Below are 21060 nucleotides of genomic sequence, written 5' to 3' on the forward strand. Positions count from 1 at the left end.
CTTCCTCCCGCAACACCCCTGCTCTAGGCCACCTTCCTCCCGCAACACCCCTGCTCTAGGATATCTTCCTCCCTCAACACCCCTGCTCTAGACCACCTTCCTCCCTCAGCACCCCTGTTCTAGGCCACCTTCCTCCCGCAACACCCCGGCTCTAGGCCANCTTCCTCCCTCAACACCCCTGCTCTAGGCCACCTTCCTCCCTCAATACCCCTGCTCTAGGCCACCTTCCTCCCTCAACACCCCTGCTCTAGGCCATCTTCCTCCCTCAACACCCCTGCTCTAGGCTATCTGGTGCCTCAGGAACCAGGTGGTCCTGGCATTCTGAGGACACTGGAGGTAGCAAGCCTTTTGGGGTCCCACAGCAGAAACTGACCCCTCAAGGTGATGTCAACAACGTGCTTACCAAACCAAATAAACATTTCTCAGTCTTTGTCTAGCTGGTCTTGCTTAGAATTTGACCTTGTTAGAACTCCGGCCTCTGAAACCCTCCTGTCTTCCAGTTCCTCCTTCTGCCTGTTCCTCCCCAGTCCTTTCTGTCCTTCCACCTTTCTGGTCCACCTCCTGTGCCTGGCATGCCCCTCCTCACTTGTACTTTCCCCAGGTAATGCCGTCCATCTCAGATATCAGTGGAGAAATAATCTACCGCCCTCAAATCTTTATCTCCAGCCCAAACGCCCACAGGTCCCAACCCAGCTGTGCAGGGTGGACAGACACTCCTGCTGCGAAGGTCTCACGGCAGCACACCCTCGTCACGTCCCACATTAACCTCATCAAGCCAGTGGCCCACTCCTCCTCAGTCCCCCACGTGGTGGCCCCACTACCCTTGCTATTCTAGACTCTTCTTCCATTGCAACCTCACATATGTCAGAACCTTTACAACCCAATGAGACAACAAGTTTAGTCCAGTTTCTCGTAACTGCATCTAGAATGCATCTTCTCTGCTTTAATCCAGACCCTAATCTTTGGCCAGTGTCATCCAACCCATCTTCTACACTGTCACCACCGTTCACAGCCAATCAGGTCACTCCTGGGCTTAAAACCCCAACCTCTTGATGTGGCCCAAGCTCTTCCAAATTCGGTCAATGATACAAAGACTCAAGCAGTTTCTGCACCTGTGATTTAAGCAGCACCCCTGTCTCTGGCTTCTGGTTACCTCTATAGCACACCACACCCACAGGTGGGGGAGAAAATATCAAAATGCGCTTTCGAAGTAAGGCAAATTTCCAGAGGATGAGGATCTGTTCTCCAAAGAACTTAATAAACTGAGACATGCAGCCAGCTGGGTGTGTGATCTGAAAAAATTGAGGGGAATAGGGAGGAAGAAGAGTGGAGGAACAGCTTGTTAGAAATATAGCAAAAGATATCTAATGCCCCCCACCGAAATTCTAAAGTACTAAAGTACAGCCAAACAGATACATTAAAGGATGTTTATTTCCACACAAAATGATGTTTTTCACTTTAGAAGTCTTACCATTAAACTGGATTTCTATAGTATAATGGCTTCCTGATACACTGATGTTTGAGTTTAGGGATCATTATTTTACTCAGAATGGTGCAAAGAAAACAAAGCTGAATACAAATTTTAAAAAATCAGAATAAAAGTGTCTCTAAAGACACAGTCTGCTTCAATAAGAAAACTCAAATCGAAAACATTACTAAGCACTGTAAGTAATAACATGATGAACACACAGTCCCCAGTCAGATCCCAAATCTATGGGGACTGCTACTGTGCAAAGTGAGGTGTCTGCAGAAGTCACAGGTAGGTAGGAGCCCCTGGCATAATAATCCCTGCTGCACTTCACCTCTGTCCATGAAGTCTCACTCACTCTGTCGCCCAGGCTAGAGTGCAGTAGTGGCGTGATCTTGGCTCACTGCAACCTCCACCTCCTGGGTTCAAGAGATTTTCCTACCTCAGACTCCCAAGTAGCTGGGATTACAGGCATGCGCCACCATGCCCAGCTAATTTTTGTATTTTTAGTAGAGACGGGGTTTCACCATGTTGGCCAGGCTGGCTTTGAACTTCTGACCTCAAGTGATCCGCCCACTTTGGCCTCCCAAGTTCTGGGATTGCAGGCGTGAGCCACCGCGGCTGGCCCCACTCTTCCTTCCGACACTGACTGCTCAGGTCTGGCAACCCCTGAATTGCCTTCCAGGAACCCTGTGCCAAGGAGTATCAGAGGGGTTAAGAGCATAAGCTCTGATCGCAGGAAAAGCTGAATTCCAACCCCGGCACTGCCACTCACTAACAGGGAGATCTGGGGAAAGTTCGCTCATGTTACCGGTTCTCTACCCTTAACTGTGAAATAAGGAACCATCACCTACCTCATAGGGTTTTAAGGACTGCCTGAGACAAAACATGACATAGCACATAAAAATAGCCAATATGGGGCAACCACTGCTGTTACTGGCAAAACAGAAAGGCTTCAAACCCTGTGCCTCGTGAGCTTTGTGAAAGGTCACTTCCATGCTGATGTGTCAGATGTAAGGGAGATAGGCAAGACCACTTCTGAGAGAGGCACCGACTCCCGGGCTGCAGGCTAGGGTTTCACAACTACCAGCCTTTGGGGGCACCTATGCCCGAGCCTTGAGGCAGCCTCTGCATTCTGCCTGTCCAGGCCAGGGCTGTCCTGGGCCTTCCGAAGACGTGGCTACACCACCCGAAGAGGATTTCCCTTTCCAAGGCGCCACTCCTGCACTGATACCATTCCCCTACCACATGCCAGGATAAAGGTGACCCTGTGCTGGGCATGCCGTTTGCCACCCATGCCTACTATTCTGCCACCACATCCCAAATCGTGAGGAGGAGAGGCATCAAGTGACCAAGGCTGGTCCCATCCCTCCAATCACTGTCTCTCATCAAAGTCTAACAGCAACCAGAAAAGGAAAGGGCGCCGAAGCACGCCCGGTTCCTCCCAGCTTTTCCACTGCTTATCTTCAAGCACCCAACTTGTTCTTCCACTACACGGAGGCCAGGTGGGGCTCACACAATGTTTATTTTATAGGCTAGTGGGAGAAACAGGCAAACAAGCTTTTAAAATATAGCCTGATGGGAGCCGTGATGTGAGAAGAATGGGGGTTGGGGGAGCAAACCGGACGGTGCCTAATCCCATTCTAGGAGAGACAAAAAAGACTTCCCGGAGGAAGTGATGTTGAAGCTTTGACATAAAGATGAATCCGAGGGAAGGTGTTCACACACAAAGGATGCAGGTAAGAGGGAACATGGCCCTTCTTGGGACCTGCAAGTAGTTCAGGTCCTGTGTCCAGGCCCACACCAGGGAAGCAAAGCAGGCAGCCAGCACAGGGCTACCTCCTCTCTTCCAACAGTCAGCTCAAGAGACTTCTTAACCCTCTTCACTCTACCAGGCTCACTGCACATGCAACAGAAATCTCTCCTGCTTTCATTTGAATCTTTCCCTTTTTTCAGCCTTGTTTCTCTGTGGCTTTACAGGTAACTCTCTTTTCTTGATGCCTCCAGCGCGTGCCTTCATGTTTTCTCTCCAACCTTTCAAGTCCACACTCTAGCCTCTTTTCACTCCCTAACCACTGTCAGCTCAGTCTCCATAGTAGGCTCTGATGCCTACCACTGGGGAAGCCCTCCAGCCTGGGGCCCAATCTCCTCCCCTATATCCCCCTTCCACTCCCCCATTTTCCCAAGGGAAGCATTTAGCTGCCGCATTTGGACCTTTCAGAGAGGTCTTCTTCTTCCCTCTGGTTCCTTTCCAGTTTATTTTTTTCCCTCGGAAACATTCCTATATCTGACTCCTACATTAAAAGCTTACTTCTTTAAAGTTATTTTTCTTGAGATGGAGTCTTGCTCTGTCACCCAGGCTGGAATGCAGTGGCACGATCTTGGCTCACTACAGCCTCCGCCTCCAGGGTTCAAGCAATTCTCCTGCCTCAGCCTCCCGAGTAGCTGGGATTACAGGCACACACCACCACGCCCAGCTAATTTTTGTATTTTTAGTAGACACAGGGTTTCACCATGTTGGCCAGGCTGATATCAATCTCCTGATCTCGTGATCCACCTGCCTTAGCCTCCCAAAGTGCCGGGATTACAGGTTTGAGCCACGCCTGGACTGAAGTTTTCATTTATACATGTCTTGATGTTGTAAAAATTCATTTAATTATATACATATGATTTTTTAACTTATTTCTATAAAGTGTTATATTTCAATAAAAAGTTTAAAGATATATATATATATATATATATATATATACACACATACACATTATTTTCCATACATGACAAGTATTATTATATCATATGTGCTATTTTTAAGTGATGTCTTTTTTTTTTCCTGGCCCCTGTCTTTTTTATACATATAAGCCTTACCCTACCCCGTCCCATACTTTACCTCATCCCAGGGAATACATGTCTTAATAACCTCATATACACCCATCAACAGCTTCCATGTTTGTGTCTGGGTGTGTATGTGTCTCTATCTAAACAAAGACTGTGACTGTTTAACAACAGTGTAATCATATCACATATACAGCCAGCTGGCCCTATGGATCCCTGATACCACATCCTCAGATTCAGCCAACTGCATGCAGATCAAAAAAACTTGGAAAAATAAATAATAAAAAAATACATGTAAAAAAGAAACACAGTATAACAACTATTTGCATAGCATGTACATTGTATGAGGTATTGTAAGCAATCTAGAGATGATTTAAAGCACAGATTTACCATGATTCAACTTATCACGTTTTCAACTGTATGATGGGTTTATTAGGATGTAGCCCCATGGAAAGTCAAGAAGTTCCTTAAGACTTTAATGGGATTATGGTTTCTACTGAATGTGCATTGCTTCTGCACCGTCGTAAAGTCGAAAAATCATACATTAAGTGGAACCATCATAAGTCAGGGACTGCCTGCTGCGTGGCCAGCATTAAGTGTACTTTTGACTTACAATGTTTTCAACTTACAATGGGCTTATGGGGTGGAACCCCACGGTAAGTTGAGGAGCATCTGTATATGGGAGGAAGTACATAGGTTACATGCACATACTACACCCTACTATATGGGGACTTCGGCATCTGCAGATTTGGGTATCTGAGGAAGGTCACCTAGAACCAATGCCCTGCAGATACCAAGGGATGATGAGTTTTCTGCACCTTGCTATTCTCACACAAATTAGAGCTGTGGTCCTTCCATGTCACCTTCTTATGCTCTAATTCACTATTCACCACGGCTTTTAATACATAGCCTTTCTAGTTTTCTACCACGGTGAACAATGTTGAATTAAATAATGTTTCACATATATCATTCTGGTGGATAGATCCCATGGAATGACGCTGCTAAGACAAAAGCCACATGTTTGACTGACTGATTTAGAAACGAAGTCTTGCTCTGTCACCCAGTCTGAAGTGCAGTGGTATGATGTTGGCTCACTGCAACTTCTGCCTCCCAGGTTCAAGCAATTCTCCTGCCTCAGCCTCCCGAATAGCTGGGATTACAGGTGCCTACCACCACGCCTGGCTAATTTTTGTATTTTTAGTAGGGACAGGGTTTCACCATGTTGGCCAGGCTGGTCTTGAACTCTTGACCTCAAGTGATCTGCCCATCTTGGCCTCCCAAAATGATGGGATTACAGGCGTGAGCCACCACGCCCGGCCATGTCTTTTTATGTTGATGTGTTGACAAACTGTTTTTCAGAAAGAAGACTCTCCACATTTCTATCTGCAACCATGATAGTACCCTTTTCCCTGAATCTCCTGGGGTCTAACAGGTATGTTCGTGAGCTATCTTCAAAAGCATAGGCAATTTTCTTTTTCTCCCTTAGTTCCTCATCCCTGGACTCTTACGGGAAGGAATACACGTACATTTAGGTCAGATGCTGGTCACCTCCCTGTGTATTTGTTGATAATTCCAACAGAAATTTAACTCTGAAGGGAAAAATGGGCCCAAGTTATAAGCAGACAGAAAGAAAACAGGACTCAGGTCAGTGCAAGCCCAGAGTACCTCTAATGGCCCTCTGACCATTTCTTAATGACTGTCTCTCAGCCTATGCTATGGGCTTGGGGAAACCTCCAAATGACATTTCCTAAACTCACATGCCAATTGGCTTCCTGTTAGATTTCTTCAATGGAGAGCAAGGACTGCAGATTGAAAGGCAGAAGGAAATCTCTTCAGTTTCTTTCTCTGGCTAGTATTTCTCCAGCAGCAGAAGACACCTGTGACTCCAGCCTCCAGCGTTCCTTTGCTGTGCGCACAGGTGGAGCCACACCTCCTGAGAGGTTCCGGCATAGATACATAGTGCCTCCCTCAGAGATCTGAGCACTGGCTGTGCAGGGACCCATCCTGTGGCTCCCATGATTTTGATCACGCGGCTTCTGTTGCTTTGTTACTCCAACCCTAGGGGAGGGTGACAGGCAGCCTCTAAGATAGTCCCCAGTGATCCCCGCCTCTTGGTATTTACAGCCTTATGCAATCCTCTCTTCCTCTTGAGTAATTTGCTTCTAAGAAAATATGGTGACATTGCAGGCTGTCACTTCCATGATTAGGTTACAAAGGGTTCTGACTTCCGTCTTGCTAGTATACTCTCTTACTGGCTTAGATAAGGCAAGCCCGAATACTGGAGAGACCCATGTGGCTAAGAACTGAGGGAAGCCCCCAGTTAACAGCCAGCAAGGTACTGAAGCCTTCAGTTCAAAAAAGCCCTCAAGAAATTTGATCTTGCCAACACCCACATGATCTTAGAGGTCGATACCTTCCCAGTCAAACCTTCAGATGAGCCCCCAACCCTGGCTGATACCATCTCATGACAGATTATGACATAGAGAACCTGGTTAAGCCATGCTGGGATTCCTGACTTACAGAAGCTGTGAAATAATAAATATGTAATACTTTAAAACCATTAGTTGGGGTATAATTTGTTACACAGCAATAGAAGACTACAGGGTGTTAGGCTATTAGCTATAATTACTAATATACTGGTTACCCACTCCTTTTTTACTCCTTCAGCCTTCCAACTCCTATATTACTGATTTCCTATATTAAATTAGTTTGAATTATCTAGCATGGTCTTTTTTTCCCCCAGTAAGTCTCTAATTAGTATTTATTAGGATTCAAGTTCCAAGTCTACTATTAAAGGTTCTCTACAATCTAATTCCAACCTATTTCTCCAATCATCTCTCTCAGGGCCAGCTGACAAACATTTAATCCCAGCCAAACTAGTTTGCTCATGTCCCATGAACTTGTGTTTTTCCATGTCCATATCTCTGTAAGGACAGTGGAGTGGGGCGGGAAACATGCACTGGCTGTGGCACCAGACCTCTGTTTAAATCTTGGCTCTATCTCCTATTAGCTATAAGACCTAAAGCAGGCTGGGCGCGATGGCCCACACCTGTAATCCCAGCACTTTGGCAGGCCAATGCGGGCAGGTCACTTGAGTTCAAGACCAGCCTGGCTAAGATGGTGAAATCCCTGTCTCTACTAAAAATAAAAAAATTAGTTGGGCGTGGTGTAGGTGCCTGTAATTCAAGCTACTCAGGAGGCTGAGGCAGGAGAATTAGTTAAACCCAGGAGGCAAAAGTTGCAGTGAGCTGAGATTGTGCCACTGCACTCCCGCCTGTGTGACAGAGCAAGACTCCGTCTCAAAAAAGGCCTAAAGCAAGTCACTAGCCCTTTATAAGCCTTGGTTGCTTTAGCTGGGAAACAAGGGTTAAGGCCAGGCGCGGTGGCTCACGCCTGTAATCCCAGCACTTTGGGAGGCTGAGGCAGGTGGATCATGAGGTCAAGAGATTGAGACCATCCTGGCCAACATGGTGAAACCCTGTGACTATTAAAAATACAAAAATTAGCTGGGCATGGTGGCATGCACCTGTGGTCCTAGCTACTTGGGAGGCTGAGGTGGAAGAATCGCTTGAACCCGGGAGGCGAGGTTGCAGTGAGTTGAGATTGCACCACTGCACTCCAGCCTGGCGACAAAGCAAGACTCCGTCTCCGCCAAAAAAAAAAAAAAAAAAAAAAAAAAAAAAAAAACACACAAAAAAAAAAAAAAAAAAAAAAAAAAAGGATTAAAAAAACATTTACTTTAAAGAATGCTGCAACAAGTATAGAGAAATAGCTGGCACAATGCCTAACTCCCCAGAAGGTGCTGAGAAAGTGACAGACCATGGTTCTCACTGCTGTTCACACCTTTCCTGGTTCTGGAATCAGCATTTCTCACTTTCCACCTAGGCAAATACCCAGGGGCCGTGTCTTCTCCCAAGGCATCTCCCAGAGTTCTCCCCTGGGCTCTTGGCATAATTTCTCTACCAGGGGAGCCCTAGGTTTCCATGGAAATATCTTGTGACCAACCACAGGGGAAGGAGAAGGAAGAGAAAGAGGAGATTCATGTTCTTAGTCATATTTGCACCCTTCCGACACCTAACGCTTCACTGGGGGTTTTGCTAACTGTAAACAGGCATATTCTCGTACCAAAGCCAAAGTACTTCAGAAACAAATACAAAATGAAGTAAAATTAAAAGTATCTTAACTAAGAAATATCATACTTATTCATCAAGCGCTTCGCTTCATCTTTAGTTCAAATGTCTAGTGTTAAAATAACAGAAGAAATTAACAGAATTAAATCCATCTTTTCACAACTCGCCTATCATACTCACCTTAATACAATGATTACAGAAGTGTCTAGAAAGCATATTGTTTAAGATAACTTGCCTTATGTTTTAAACAAACCCAAATGCTTATGCTGCAACTCTATCAAAAGCAGATATTTTGTATGATCCAAAGACATACTTTTTTTATTCATTAAAAATTAATCAACAGCTACTATTCCCAGATACAGATCAGTATCATGTAAGAAGAGCACGGCTAACCTCACCTTCATCTCAGGGTACATGTATCGGTGGATAGAAGGCAACCAGTAGACAGGTGGCAGGCTGCTGCCTCTTCCAGGACCAGCATGGAGCACCCCCTTTTTGTCCTCGTAGAAGGCAGCCAGATGAGAGTAATGTCCTGGCATCTCCAGCTGATGCCTGCAGAAAAACACATGCATGCATGCATGCACACACATGCGTGCGCGCACACACAGTGAGAACAGACCTGGTCACAGCTCTGCTCCCACTTCTACCCCTTCCCCTCGCAAAGGCCATAACACTCACGGCAAAGGCCCTGACATACTCCAAAGATCCCCATCTGGAGGTTGCTTAGGTCACCTCCTTTGATGCTACAGAGGATCCTTAGGAAAAGTTCAAACATGGGCCTGAAACTCCCTGACAGCACCATGGAACACATTCTTTTTCTCATGGGAAACAGACAGAATTAACAGACTATGACTAATGTCTACTGTTCCTAAGCAAGGTACGCCGGAGACTGGGTGCCACTTCCCAGAGAATGGCTGCTTCCTGTGAGAAGGGCCAGCTTGGAAGCCTAAAATCCCCTGCTTAAAGCCGCTCTTTGTTTAGCGAACTCACGCTTGCCTGCTTGCTTTGTTGTTGTAGAAGAATACTGAGAAGCTTACTCCCAATGTCTCAAATCAGCAAAAACAATTATTATTGGATGTCACCAGGGCTCATAATTTGTGCATCAAGTATAACAATAAAGAAATAAAAGGCATCGGAATCTCTTCTCTGCCAGCCCCACCAGCTTGGGTTGCAGAGCCTGGCTGTGGCTGGCCTAGCTAGCTGATCCCAGACTCCAGAACCCAGCAGGCAGCACCAACATGCTGGGCCATTTGGACAGCGGAAAATCCTGCCCCTGAGTGGAACACAGGAGCACTGTGGGGACTGTCTCTGTTTAATGGGGGTGTTATAGGTTGAATTTTGTCCCCACAAAAAAGATGGGGTCCCAGTACTTCACTCAGAATAGGGCCGTATTTGGATAGCATCTTTACATAGGTAATCAAGTTCAAATGAAGTTACTGGAATGGTCCCTAGTCCAATATGAACGCTGTCCTTATAGAAAGGGGGACATTTGGACAGAGACACACACACAGGGCAAACAGCAGGTGAACATGAAGACAGAGACTGGGATGGTGCATCTCCAAGCCAAGGAACCCCAAAGATTGCCAGCATCTACCAGCAGCTAGGGGAGAGGCCTGGAACAGATTCTCCCACACAGCTTCGGAGGGAACTCACACTGCTGAGACCTTGACTTTGGGCTTCCAGCCTCTAGAACTGTGAGACAGTTATGTTTCTGCTGTTTTAAGCCACCCAGTCTTTGGCACTTTGTTATGCAGCCCCGGAAAAGCCCTACTTGAGGGAGGAAGAGAAGGCGCCAAAACCCTTTTAGCCCATCTTTATTTTCTCAGTGTTCTACAATTTCCATCAATCAATGAACAAAAAGCAAAATATAGCTTCACTGAGCAAGGGAAACATCCCTAATTATGGTTGGCCCTGGAACAGCAGTGATTAAAAATAGGCACTCCCCGCTGCCACGCTGCCTCTGCAAACTGCCACTGTGGCTTACTCCAAACTATGCCACAAACTGCTCAGAGTCAAGATTTTCATCGACCAACTATAGCATGCTATTCTCCACCCATCTCCACTCCAGAGTGATTCACAGCTCTTATGACAAAGCGATGACAAGAGACCTTCAGACAAATTTGTATTTTAAAAAGAAACAAAAATCATCACAATATTCATATAATGATTACTAACATAAGATGGATGATAGCTCCAATTTCAGGGCTCCTATACATTTTAAGCTTTGACAAAGAGGTAGTGATGTCATAAAATAACAAATAACTAGTTGGGAGGAGGGTGCTTATAATCATTTAGCTCACTTTTACAAATGATCATGAGCTAGATAAGAAACTCGTGGTGGCTAAGCTGTGTCTGACTATTCCGAGAAGATGGCAGATTTCAGATACTTTTTAGGGATGTTCGTTAAACTGATGAAAGTTTGATTCACAGAAAATCACACAAAGGCAACTATGTTCAAAGGTGTTTTCATTAGGATGGAATTTCCCTAAAAAGAACATTGAGAATCATTTTATTATATTTTTAATACTATATCTTCTGTTAAAGGGGGCTCTGTCAAGGGTAACATTTTTTCATTTTCTGGTTTATTGTTTGCTGAGTTGCTGTCTTTTGTGTTTGACTATATTAAATTGCATACTTGAACCAAGATTCTAAAAACAAGTTCAGTACTAAAGTTGGAGTCTTTTAGACAAAGAGCTAATAAGAGAATTCTGTCCTTTGATTACCTCAGATATTACTGACTGATAGGACAGAACAAGGCAATAATATGGAATATGGACTCTGAACACAGACACAAATACAAGTTGGCAATTCCTGGATGAATGTTAAGTGACTGTTGTATGAAAGCCTCAACATTTAAACACACTACAGATGTTGCAACAAACAAGATTGTCAAACCACAATATCAAGAAAAACCGAGAAGTATTGAAGCAAGGCTCAGAGTGCTTGATGATAAGTTAGTCTTCAAAGATGATGTCAAAGGAGCCCTTCCTGGTGAACTTACCTGCAAGAATGCAGAGATCAAGAAACCAACACACTGAAATGCATGCCAAACCACCTAAGGAAACCGTCCAAGAGCCATGACGCACTAAAAACGAGAGAATAATTGGCTCAATATCTATTATTAATCTGACGCTCCAGGCTGCTGGGCCAGAGACACTGGGGTTCCTCTTATGCACACAGCTCCTTCACTGAAAAAACACAGTCATATATGGCCATGCAGATTGCAACTGACCCTGTCTGTCCCTACCACACTAGCAATAATTCATCCATGGTCAGAATCAGAGATGCCTCTGTGCAGCAATTACACTTCATCACTCTGGTGTCTTAATTATTGGTCTGAACAGGCTGGGCGTGGTGGCTCATGCCCGTAATCCCAACACTTTGGGAGGCTGAGGTGGGTGGATCACTTGGGGCCAGGAGTTTGAGACCAATCTGGCCAACATGGTGAAACCTTGTCTCTACTAAAAATCCCGGCTACTGGGGAGGCTGCGGCACAAGAATCGCTTAAATCCAGGAGGCGGAGGTTGCAGTAAACCAAGATCATGCCATTGCTCTCCAGCCTGGGTGAGAGATCAAGACTCTGTCTCAAAATGTGTGTGTGTGTGTGTGTGTGTGTATTTATACATGTGTATATATGTGTGTATACATATATACATGAACGAATCAATACATATATATTTCTCTCTGAACAAATCACCTTCTAGCTCCTGGCTTAGCAAATGCAGAAAAATAAGCACTCCCATTTACTGCTGGAGCAGGGATAAAATGGCACCACCTTCTGAAAGGTAACTTACAGTCTGTATTAAATTATACACTGTATATGCCCTCTGATCCAATGATTCTACTTCTTGGACTGTGGCCTAAAGAACTATTTCTAGATGCAAACAGCATTTACTCACAAGGATACTGATGTTCACAGTGGTGAAAAAAATAACGAACAAACTGAAAGCCCAACAACACTGAAACAGTTAAATACACTGTGATATATCTATATACTAAAATGCTGTGAAACCACAATAATGTTGAAAACTACAATTCATGATACACCAGAAAGGTTAACATACCAAGTTACAAAATTTACGTACTGAATGATCTCAATAACCCTTTCTTTAAGAAAATAAAATGTTTATGTATAACATATATTTGCACCTGGGAAAATACTAGAAGGATATAAAACACAATGTTAACAGTAGATAGGTCTGGCTGGTGACATCATTTTTTTCTTTGAGCTTTTCTCTATTTTTAAAGTTTCCCATAATAACTAGCTACTGTATAGGTTAATTTTATATTTAGTCATTTTAAACTGTTCACTATGAACATTTTGAAACATATACACAAAATGTAGAAAGAAGAGAATAATGAACCCCATGTATTTGTCATCTAGCTTCAACAATAATCAATATTTGATCGATATGGTTATATCTATACCCTACCATCACTTTTTTCCTAGAATGTCTTAAAGAAAATCCTACATCATTACATTTACTGATAACTGCTTTGTAAGGCATCTCTAACTGATGAGGTCTATTTAAATAATGTAACACAAAACCACCGTGCCATGATCTCACCTAACAAGAATAATGCCTTAATATAAACTAATATCCAGTCCACGTTCAAAATATAGCCGTTCTCCCCCAGATGCTAGTTTACAGTTGGTTTGTTTAAACTGAGATCTGAGTAAGGTAAAATGTGGTTACAAGTCACAGGTCCCATTATGTAATAACAGTCCCTCATGCCTTTTCTAATTTAATTTCTCAATTATAAAATAGTTCTCCAATATCTTCTGATTAATAAGAAATAATTAAGAAGACTCTTCAGAGAGATATTGAGGGCAAAAGTTGTAGATGAAATACAAATAGATTTGGAACATCACAAGTCAGAAGAAATATAAAACACAGATTACGTGTTGCAGAAATTAAGATTAGTGAATTTGTGTAAAAGTTACTGTTGCAGTCAAGTATTATCCCAGCCTAGACCTGAGCTTATCTAACTGTGCTTCTTTCTTTTCCTCATACTCTGTCATACAAGTGTTATGTTACCTATAACCTCTTATGTTACCTATAACCTCTTTAATCACCAAGCTGCGAAACCTTTCTAGCTATGACTCAAAATCTAGAAGCCATAAAAAGATTAATGAATTCAAAGAAAAACACCTACATGACAAGAAGGTAATGTTGAAAGACAGATGACAAAGTGGCAAAGTATTTTCAACTTATATCACAAAGAACAAATTTCCCTATCCTACAAACTCCTAGAAATACGAAAAGGTAAACAACAAAATGTAGCAAAGGCTAGAAATGGTTCACAGAGTAAGAAATACAAATAACTCAAACATATATAAAGGGGTTCAACCTCACTTATAAGAAAAATACAAATTAAAACTATACTGAGGTACTGTGTTCTTATCCATCGGGTTAGAATGTCCAAACTCCCAAACTTTCATTTTTGTGTTGGGGATGCTGCGATGAAACAGGCATTCTCTTGTGCTACTGCTGGGCATGCAACTGGCACAACCTCTATGGGAAGCAATTTGACAGGATCTATTAAAGTTAAAATTACATATACACATATCCTTTGAAGCATCAATTTCATTTCTGAAAATTTAATATACAGATAAACCCATCACGTGTGAAATGCATGATATTCAATGCAGCATCATTTGTAGCGGGAAATGGACAGGAAAAAACCCAATGTCTATCAATAATGAGCTTGATAAATAAAGTGCTATTCTTCTATACAAGGCATATGACATGGCTGAAAACAAGGAAGAAATTCTTAATGTACTGATATGAGATCTGTCATACTATCGAATGAAAAAGGCTAGGTGCAAAATAACATGAATAACATGCTATCTTTTGCAAGAAAAAGGGAGACAATAAGAATATACATTTGTATTTGTGTATACATACTCACACTTTTGGATGATACATGAGAAATGAATTGTGATTACTGGGATTATTTGAATGGATATGGAAACTGGGTGAAGATCTTTCACTTTATGTGAGTGGTAATCTGCTACACTCCTCTTTAGTAATAAAACCTTCCAAATTTTAGATGGACACATGGACACCCAGCTAAAGGCCACATTTCCCAGATTCCCTTGCTTCTATGTGTGCCTAGTAACCAAGAACTGGTCACATTCCACTAAGCCCAGGTCTTTCCTTCTTCCTACAGGCTGGAAAATGACATTGTAATGATGAGACAGCTTCTACCATGTGGATGAGGACAACACTACAGAAAATGACATAAGACTGAATGACTTGGGTCCAAGAATGACCAGTGGAACAGAACCACCCACCCACAATGAACTATTACAACTGCCATGCTAGAAAAGTTGTAATTTTGTCTTACTGTGTCACTGTATTGGGCATCTCTTTGTTACAGCAATTTATACTCTAGTTAAAGCCAAAAATGATACCTAGAAATGAGTTATTACAGTATCAAAAACCATATAGAGGCACTGGCTTTGTAGCTGGAAGAGGAGAATGGTGAGAAAATAGATATTGCAGGCTAGAAAGCTGCCAACCCACTGCGTGCAGTGGCTCAGGCCTGTAATCCCAGCACTCTGGGAGGCCGAGGCGGGCAGATCATCTGAGGTCAGGAGTTAGAGACTAGCCTGGCCAACATGGCGATACTCCATCTCTACTAAAAATAAAAAAATTAGCTAGGTGTGGTGGCATGTGCCTATAATCCTAGCTACATAGGAGGCTGAGGCAGGAGAATCACTTGAACCCAGGAGGCGGAGGTTGCAGTGAGCTGAGATCATGCCACTGCACTCCCACACTCCCGCCTGGGCAACAACAACAACAACAAGAAAAGCTGGAAACCTTTGTTACACTTGTAGCAAAACATCTGCTAAAATTTCCATAAGGAGGCCGGGCGCGGTGGCTCACGCCTGTAATCCCAGCACTTTGGGAGGCCGAGGTGGGTGGATCACGAGGTCAAGAGATCGAGACCATTCTGGTCAACATGGTGAAACCCCGTCTCTACTAAAAATACAAAAAATCAGCTGGGCATGGTGGCGCGTGCCTGTAATCCCAGCTACTCAGGAGGCTGAGGCAGGAGAATTGCCTGAACCCAGGAGGCGGAGGTTGCGGTGAGCCGAGATCGTGCCATTGCACTCCAGCCTGGGTAACAAGAGCGAAACTCCGTCTCAAAAAATAAAAATAAAAAAATAAAAATAAATTTCCATAAGGGGAGACAGACCGTGTGTCGCCTGAATTTGCAGCTTTAGGGAAAGCAGTTGGAAATAGAATGCTGGTGTGTGTTGACTGCCCCTTGTATGCTTTTAGTGAGCTACTACAAGAATAAAATCATACTATCATGTTTTTCATAATCTTTCTTAATTTTGGAGGAATATTTCAAGTAATAGTATATCTTATTGAGAAAAAATGTTTACTTGAAGTTATAAGTAAAATGTTTAATATATTTCATTAACACCGCCTATTTGAAAAAATTAAATCTATAAAATATTAATCCTACTTTTGTAAAGGTATTTCTACTCTAGAATGACATTCACGGAATACTGTCAATGGATATCTGTGTTAATATTTGAGAGAATTTTTAAAAATTCTTTGTACTTTCACAAAAATTTTAATAAACACATAAATGTTTAAATAAACATGTTTTTTTCCACAAACAATAAAGTTCATACTTTCAAAGCTGAAGATCACAATTATGTTACATAAAAATGTTTGAATACTGATAAATTTTAAAAGCATAGGCTATAAAAGAGTATATCTATTGTGTGGTGGCAAATACATATTTTAAATGAACATGCATAAACAGAAAAGAAGTGGTAACATTTTATCAGTGCTTTAGGGATGAGGGATAAATTTTCCCCTCAAAATCTGAAATGTAATTAGGTTACTTGCACAACGAAAAAAATGTAAAGTAGCTAATCATTTTGCTGCTTGTTAAAAATTCTCTTCCTATGCCAGGCACCTTGGCTCACACCTATAATCCCAGCTCTTTGGCAGGCTAAGATGGGAGGATCACTTGACTCCAGGAGTTCAAGACCAGCCTGGGCAATATGTTAAGAGCCTGTCTCTACAAAAAAACAAACAAACAAACAAACAAAAAAACACCTTTTTAAGTTCTCTTTTGATTATCCCAATCATAATAAGAATCCCAATAAGCTTGGCACGGTGGCTCACTCCTGTAATGCCAGCACTTTGGGAGGCTGAGGTGGGTGGATCACTTGAGGTCAGGAGTTTAAGACCAGCCTGGCCAACACAGTGAAACCCCATTGCTACTAAAAATACAAAAAATAGCTGGGCATGGTGTTGGGCACTTGTAATTCCAGCTACCTGGGAAGCTGAGGCATGAGAATCGCTTGAACCTGGGAGGTGGAGGTTACAGTGAGCCAGGATCATGCCACTACACTCTAGCCTGGGCGACAAAGGGAGTCTTTGTCTCAAAAAAAAAAAAAAAAATCCCAATAATAAAGGAGTAGGCTTTTAAAAAGTTTAGGATTTCTTTGCCTATCTAGGGCAAGGAGATAACTATTGTGGTTTTGCATAAACAAACATCATGTACCTGTCAACAAATGATTTAATTTTAAAAAGTGATGGCAGTATTAAATCCAAACTGAAGGTAGAATATAGCCCAGCTTTCATTATAGAATGAAGAATCATCATGCAGGGCATTGGCTGAAATGAAAGGATACCACCCGAGGCACCAAACCTCGCCATGGATGTTCTTGGAAAGACATCTGCTGCTCTGGCACACAAGTGCTGTCTCCAAGGGCCAGCGCCATATGCACCAGCTGGTGGATCCTGCTGCCTCCCTGCACATGTACGGAAGCCACGTACCGAACCTGGTTCTCCAAGAAGTGCATGTAGCGGTAAAGCAGCGTGTAGGAGGGAGAGAGGATGCCCACAGACTTCATCCGCGCGCCACGTTCCAGCTCGCTCTCCACGGGCATGTTGGCAAAGCAGGCCAGGCCAAAGAAGGGCCCCTTTCGGAAATAGCTAGAAGAGACCAAATGTGTAGTGTAGCTCAGTATCAGAGAGAAATGTTGAGATATAATCCTAAACAAAACCAATGAACTCTCTGTCTGGGGCTGTAAATGACAAAGCTCAGCCTCAAGGAAACACGTAGGCCAACTCACTTGACCTCACCAGTGAGATGACCAAGGCCTGAAGAGATTACAGGACTTGCCAAGGGTCACCTGGCTGGAGCTGGGACTTGGTCCTGGCAAGGTTGCTGCTTGGCCGCCCACGATCATGGACACATTTCTTCTCTCCTGCGCCACAACTAATGACTTGGATGGGAGAAGCAGAACCAACATTCCTCTTCAGGCTCCTCTGGAACTAGGACTCTCTTTCATAGCATAAACCACAATGATTCTTCCCTTACTTCCTGAGGCTCTGATATTTTTAACTGAGCTGCCATTTTATTTCCTCCTCTTTCTCACACTTGTATCAGTCATGAATTCAGCCCCATGAGGAGATTAAAGCCACTTCATTACCCTTAAGCTCTTTCCATTGTTCCTTCTCACAAAACTCTCCAATACCCCACTGCACAGGACTAAAAAATAGCCTTACTTAAAGCTGGAATTTCAAGGTTGAGCACTTAGATGTCCTCGGTTAACTCACACGGGGCTGAAACTGCACACTTTCATTAAAACCAAACCTCAAGTGAGGTCCATGTAATTTCTGAGAAAGTGAGAGAACCTCCACGGGTAGGGATTCCTAAGATTTTTAGGTTATGAAGCCTGTTGAGAACATGATGAAAGCTAGACATCTCGCTAGAAAAATGATATAAACACAAAACTATCCATGTATTTTCAAGGCATTTATACATAGCATATGAACACCTCCTAACAAGAGCCCCTCTGCTTTGGGGAAAGTGTGGAGGTGGGGGGAATGGTACAAAGAAGACTCCAGTTCGGAAGTACTTACATGAAATCAGACTGGATTTTATGGGACCCACTAGCCATAGACTTGAACTCAACACCTTCAAGGTCAATATCTTGAGGTAAGCACCATTCTACCATGTTTCCTACAGGAAAAGGAAGATACGAGTTAAAAGAAACAACATCATTCAAAGAAAATGGCTTAGACACCAGAGGACCCAGAGGTGGACACTGAAGGAATCTCCCATCTCTGCCCTCAAATGAACACTGTTCTCCTCTCTCATGAGGACACTGCCTTTCTATCATTCTGCTCAACCACTTCCAAATCTGCCTTTCATGGCCTCACTTCTTTGCATATTTTTTTAACCTTCTGCCCTCATTTCCTTATCTTACGTTCTCTCCTTAATCCCTTGAGATCTTGATTCTATCTATAGCCACTAATGACTGGGAAAAATCCCAAAACATTTTTTAAATTCTCATTCTCATTTACCTCTGGGTAGCATTTGCTAACCCCTCAAACATTTCTCCTCTTTTTCCTAGATTTCCATGACAGAATACTATTTTGGTGCTTTTCCTACCTCTCTGATTAATGTCACTCTATTTCCCTCCCTCTCTCTCTCCTCTCTCTCTCTCTCTAAGTAAAGTCCTTTTTCAGGGCCAATGATATTTGCTTCCAGAATCTGGGGACTCATTAACTCATCATTAATTATTCTGTTTCTCCTGAGCTAGATGCTGGAGATGCAAAGCTCCTGACCGCAGTGAGATTAGATTCCAGAGACAGATGAGGAGGGCTAGAGATCAGTAGTTACAGTTCAGGCGGATCAACGTTATGACAGAGGAAAAGGTGAGGGTTTTTTTTGAGAGGGAGTCTCACTTTGTCACTCAGGCTGGAGTACAGTGTCACGATTTTGGCATACTGGAACCTCCACCTCCGGGGTTTAAGCGATTCTCCTGCCTCAGCCTCCCAAGCACTGGGACTATAGGAGCCCACCAACACGCCCAGCTAAATTTGTATTTTTAGTAGATACGGGGTTTCACCATGTTACAGGCTAGTCTCAAACTCCTGACCTCAGGTGATCCGCCTGCCTCAGCCTCCCGAAGTGCTGGGATTACAGGTGTGAGCCATAGGGCCTGGCCAAGGTGGGATTTTAAATGCACTGACAAGCATGACTCGGGCTGTGGGAATCAGGGAACTACACAAAAGCAGTGTTATCCAGAGTCTTGAGAGAACACTATAGAATGCTCCCTGTTGTTTTCATGCATATTCAAAAGGGTTTAAAGCAAAACACTAAGCTACCTGTGAGATTTCATTTCAGAACAAACTTCTTATTAACACTACAGATCCTAATTTGCTAGGCATTAGAAAAACCATCAATAATCCCAGCCAACAATGCTTTCAGATGATTGTTCAGAGCATCAAGGAATACACAATCTAGTCTCAGGACACGGTAGATATCATAGAGCATTGGCCAATCCCACACTCGATAGCCCAAGACACTTTCAAATAGTTTATTTTCAAAAGAGGAATCATGATTCCGATCATTTAGTCGATTCACTGAAGTGAAAAGCATGAAAAAGGAATTAAGATTATCTCAACAGATGCAGAGAAGGCCTTTGACAAAATTCAACAGCACTTTATGCTAATAACTCTCAGTAAACTCAATAAACTAGGTATCCATGGAACATACCTCAAAATAATAAAAGGTATTTACAACAAACCCACAGCCAATATCATACTGAATGGGCAAAAACTGGAAGCATTCCCTTTGAAATCTGGCACTAGACTAGGTTGCCCTCTCTCACCACTCCTATTCAACATAGCATTGGAAGTTCTAGCCAGAGCAATCAGGCAAGAAAAAGAAATAAAGGGTATTCAATTAGGAAAGGAAGAAGTCAAATTGTCTCTATTTGTAGATGCCATGATTGTATATTTAGAAGACCCCATCGTCTCAGCCCAAAATCTCCTGAAACTGATAAGCACTTCAGCAAAGTCTCAGGATACAAAATCAATGTGCAGAAATCACAAGTATTCCTATACACCAATAACAGACTTAAAGAGAGCCAAATCAAGAACGAACTGCCATTCACAATTGCTACAAAGAGAATAAAATACCTAGGAATACAACTAACAAAGGATGTAAAGGACCTTTTCAAGGAGAACTATAAACCACTGCTCAAGGAAATAAGAGAGGAAATAAACAGATGGAAAAACATTCCATGCTCATGGTTAGGATGAATCGATATTGTGAAAATGGCCATACTGCCCAAAGTAATTTATAGATTCAACACTATCCATCAAGCTACCTATGACCCTCTTCAGAAAACTGGAAAAAACTACCTTCAACTTCATATGGAACCAAAAGAGAACCCACATAGCCAAGTCAATTCTAAGCAAAAGTAACAAAGCTGAAGGCATCAGGCTGCCTGACTTCAAACTATACTACAAGTCTACAGTAATCAAAACAGCATGGTACTGGTACCAAAACAGAGATATAGACCAACGGAATAGAACAGAGGCCTTGGAGACAACGCCACACATCTACAACCATCTGGTCTTTGACAAATGTGACAAAAACAAGCAATGGGGAAAGGATTCCCTGTTTAATAAATGGTTTTGGGAAAACTGGCTAGCCATGTGCAGAAAGCAGAAACTGGACCCATTCCTGACACCTTACACTAAAATTAACTCCAGATGGATTAAAGACTTAAACATAAGACCTAACACCATAAAAATCTTAGAAGAGGCCGGGCGCGGTGGCTCAAGCCTATAG

The 21060-nt window shown here is 42.9% G+C and overlaps 1 protein-coding gene across 3 annotated transcripts in view; it reads right to left on the minus strand.

The window, feature by feature from the left end:
- The window catches only part of DENND11 (DENN domain containing 11), a 46146-nt gene that overhangs the window by 12549 nt on the left and 12537 nt on the right, over window positions 1–21060 (minus strand). For all 3 annotated transcript variants that reach the window (XM_017499764.2, XM_037728267.1, XM_037728268.1), the window contains exons 2-5: window positions 18336–18435; window positions 17244–17402; window positions 8829–8982; window positions 1154–1292 (exon numbers count right to left, since the gene is read on the minus strand). In XM_017499764.2, coding sequence (XP_017355253.1) covers window positions 1154–1292; window positions 8829–8982; window positions 17244–17402; window positions 18336–18435 — 552 coding nt within the window. The remainder of the gene's footprint in view (window positions 1–1153; window positions 1293–8828; window positions 8983–17243; window positions 17403–18335; window positions 18436–21060) is intronic.

This window comes from Cebus imitator, unplaced genomic scaffold, assembly GCF_001604975.1.
Source record: "Cebus imitator isolate Cc_AM_T3 unplaced genomic scaffold, Cebus_imitator-1.0 Scaffold260, whole genome shotgun sequence".
NCBI lineage: Eukaryota > Metazoa > Chordata > Mammalia > Primates > Cebidae > Cebus > Cebus imitator.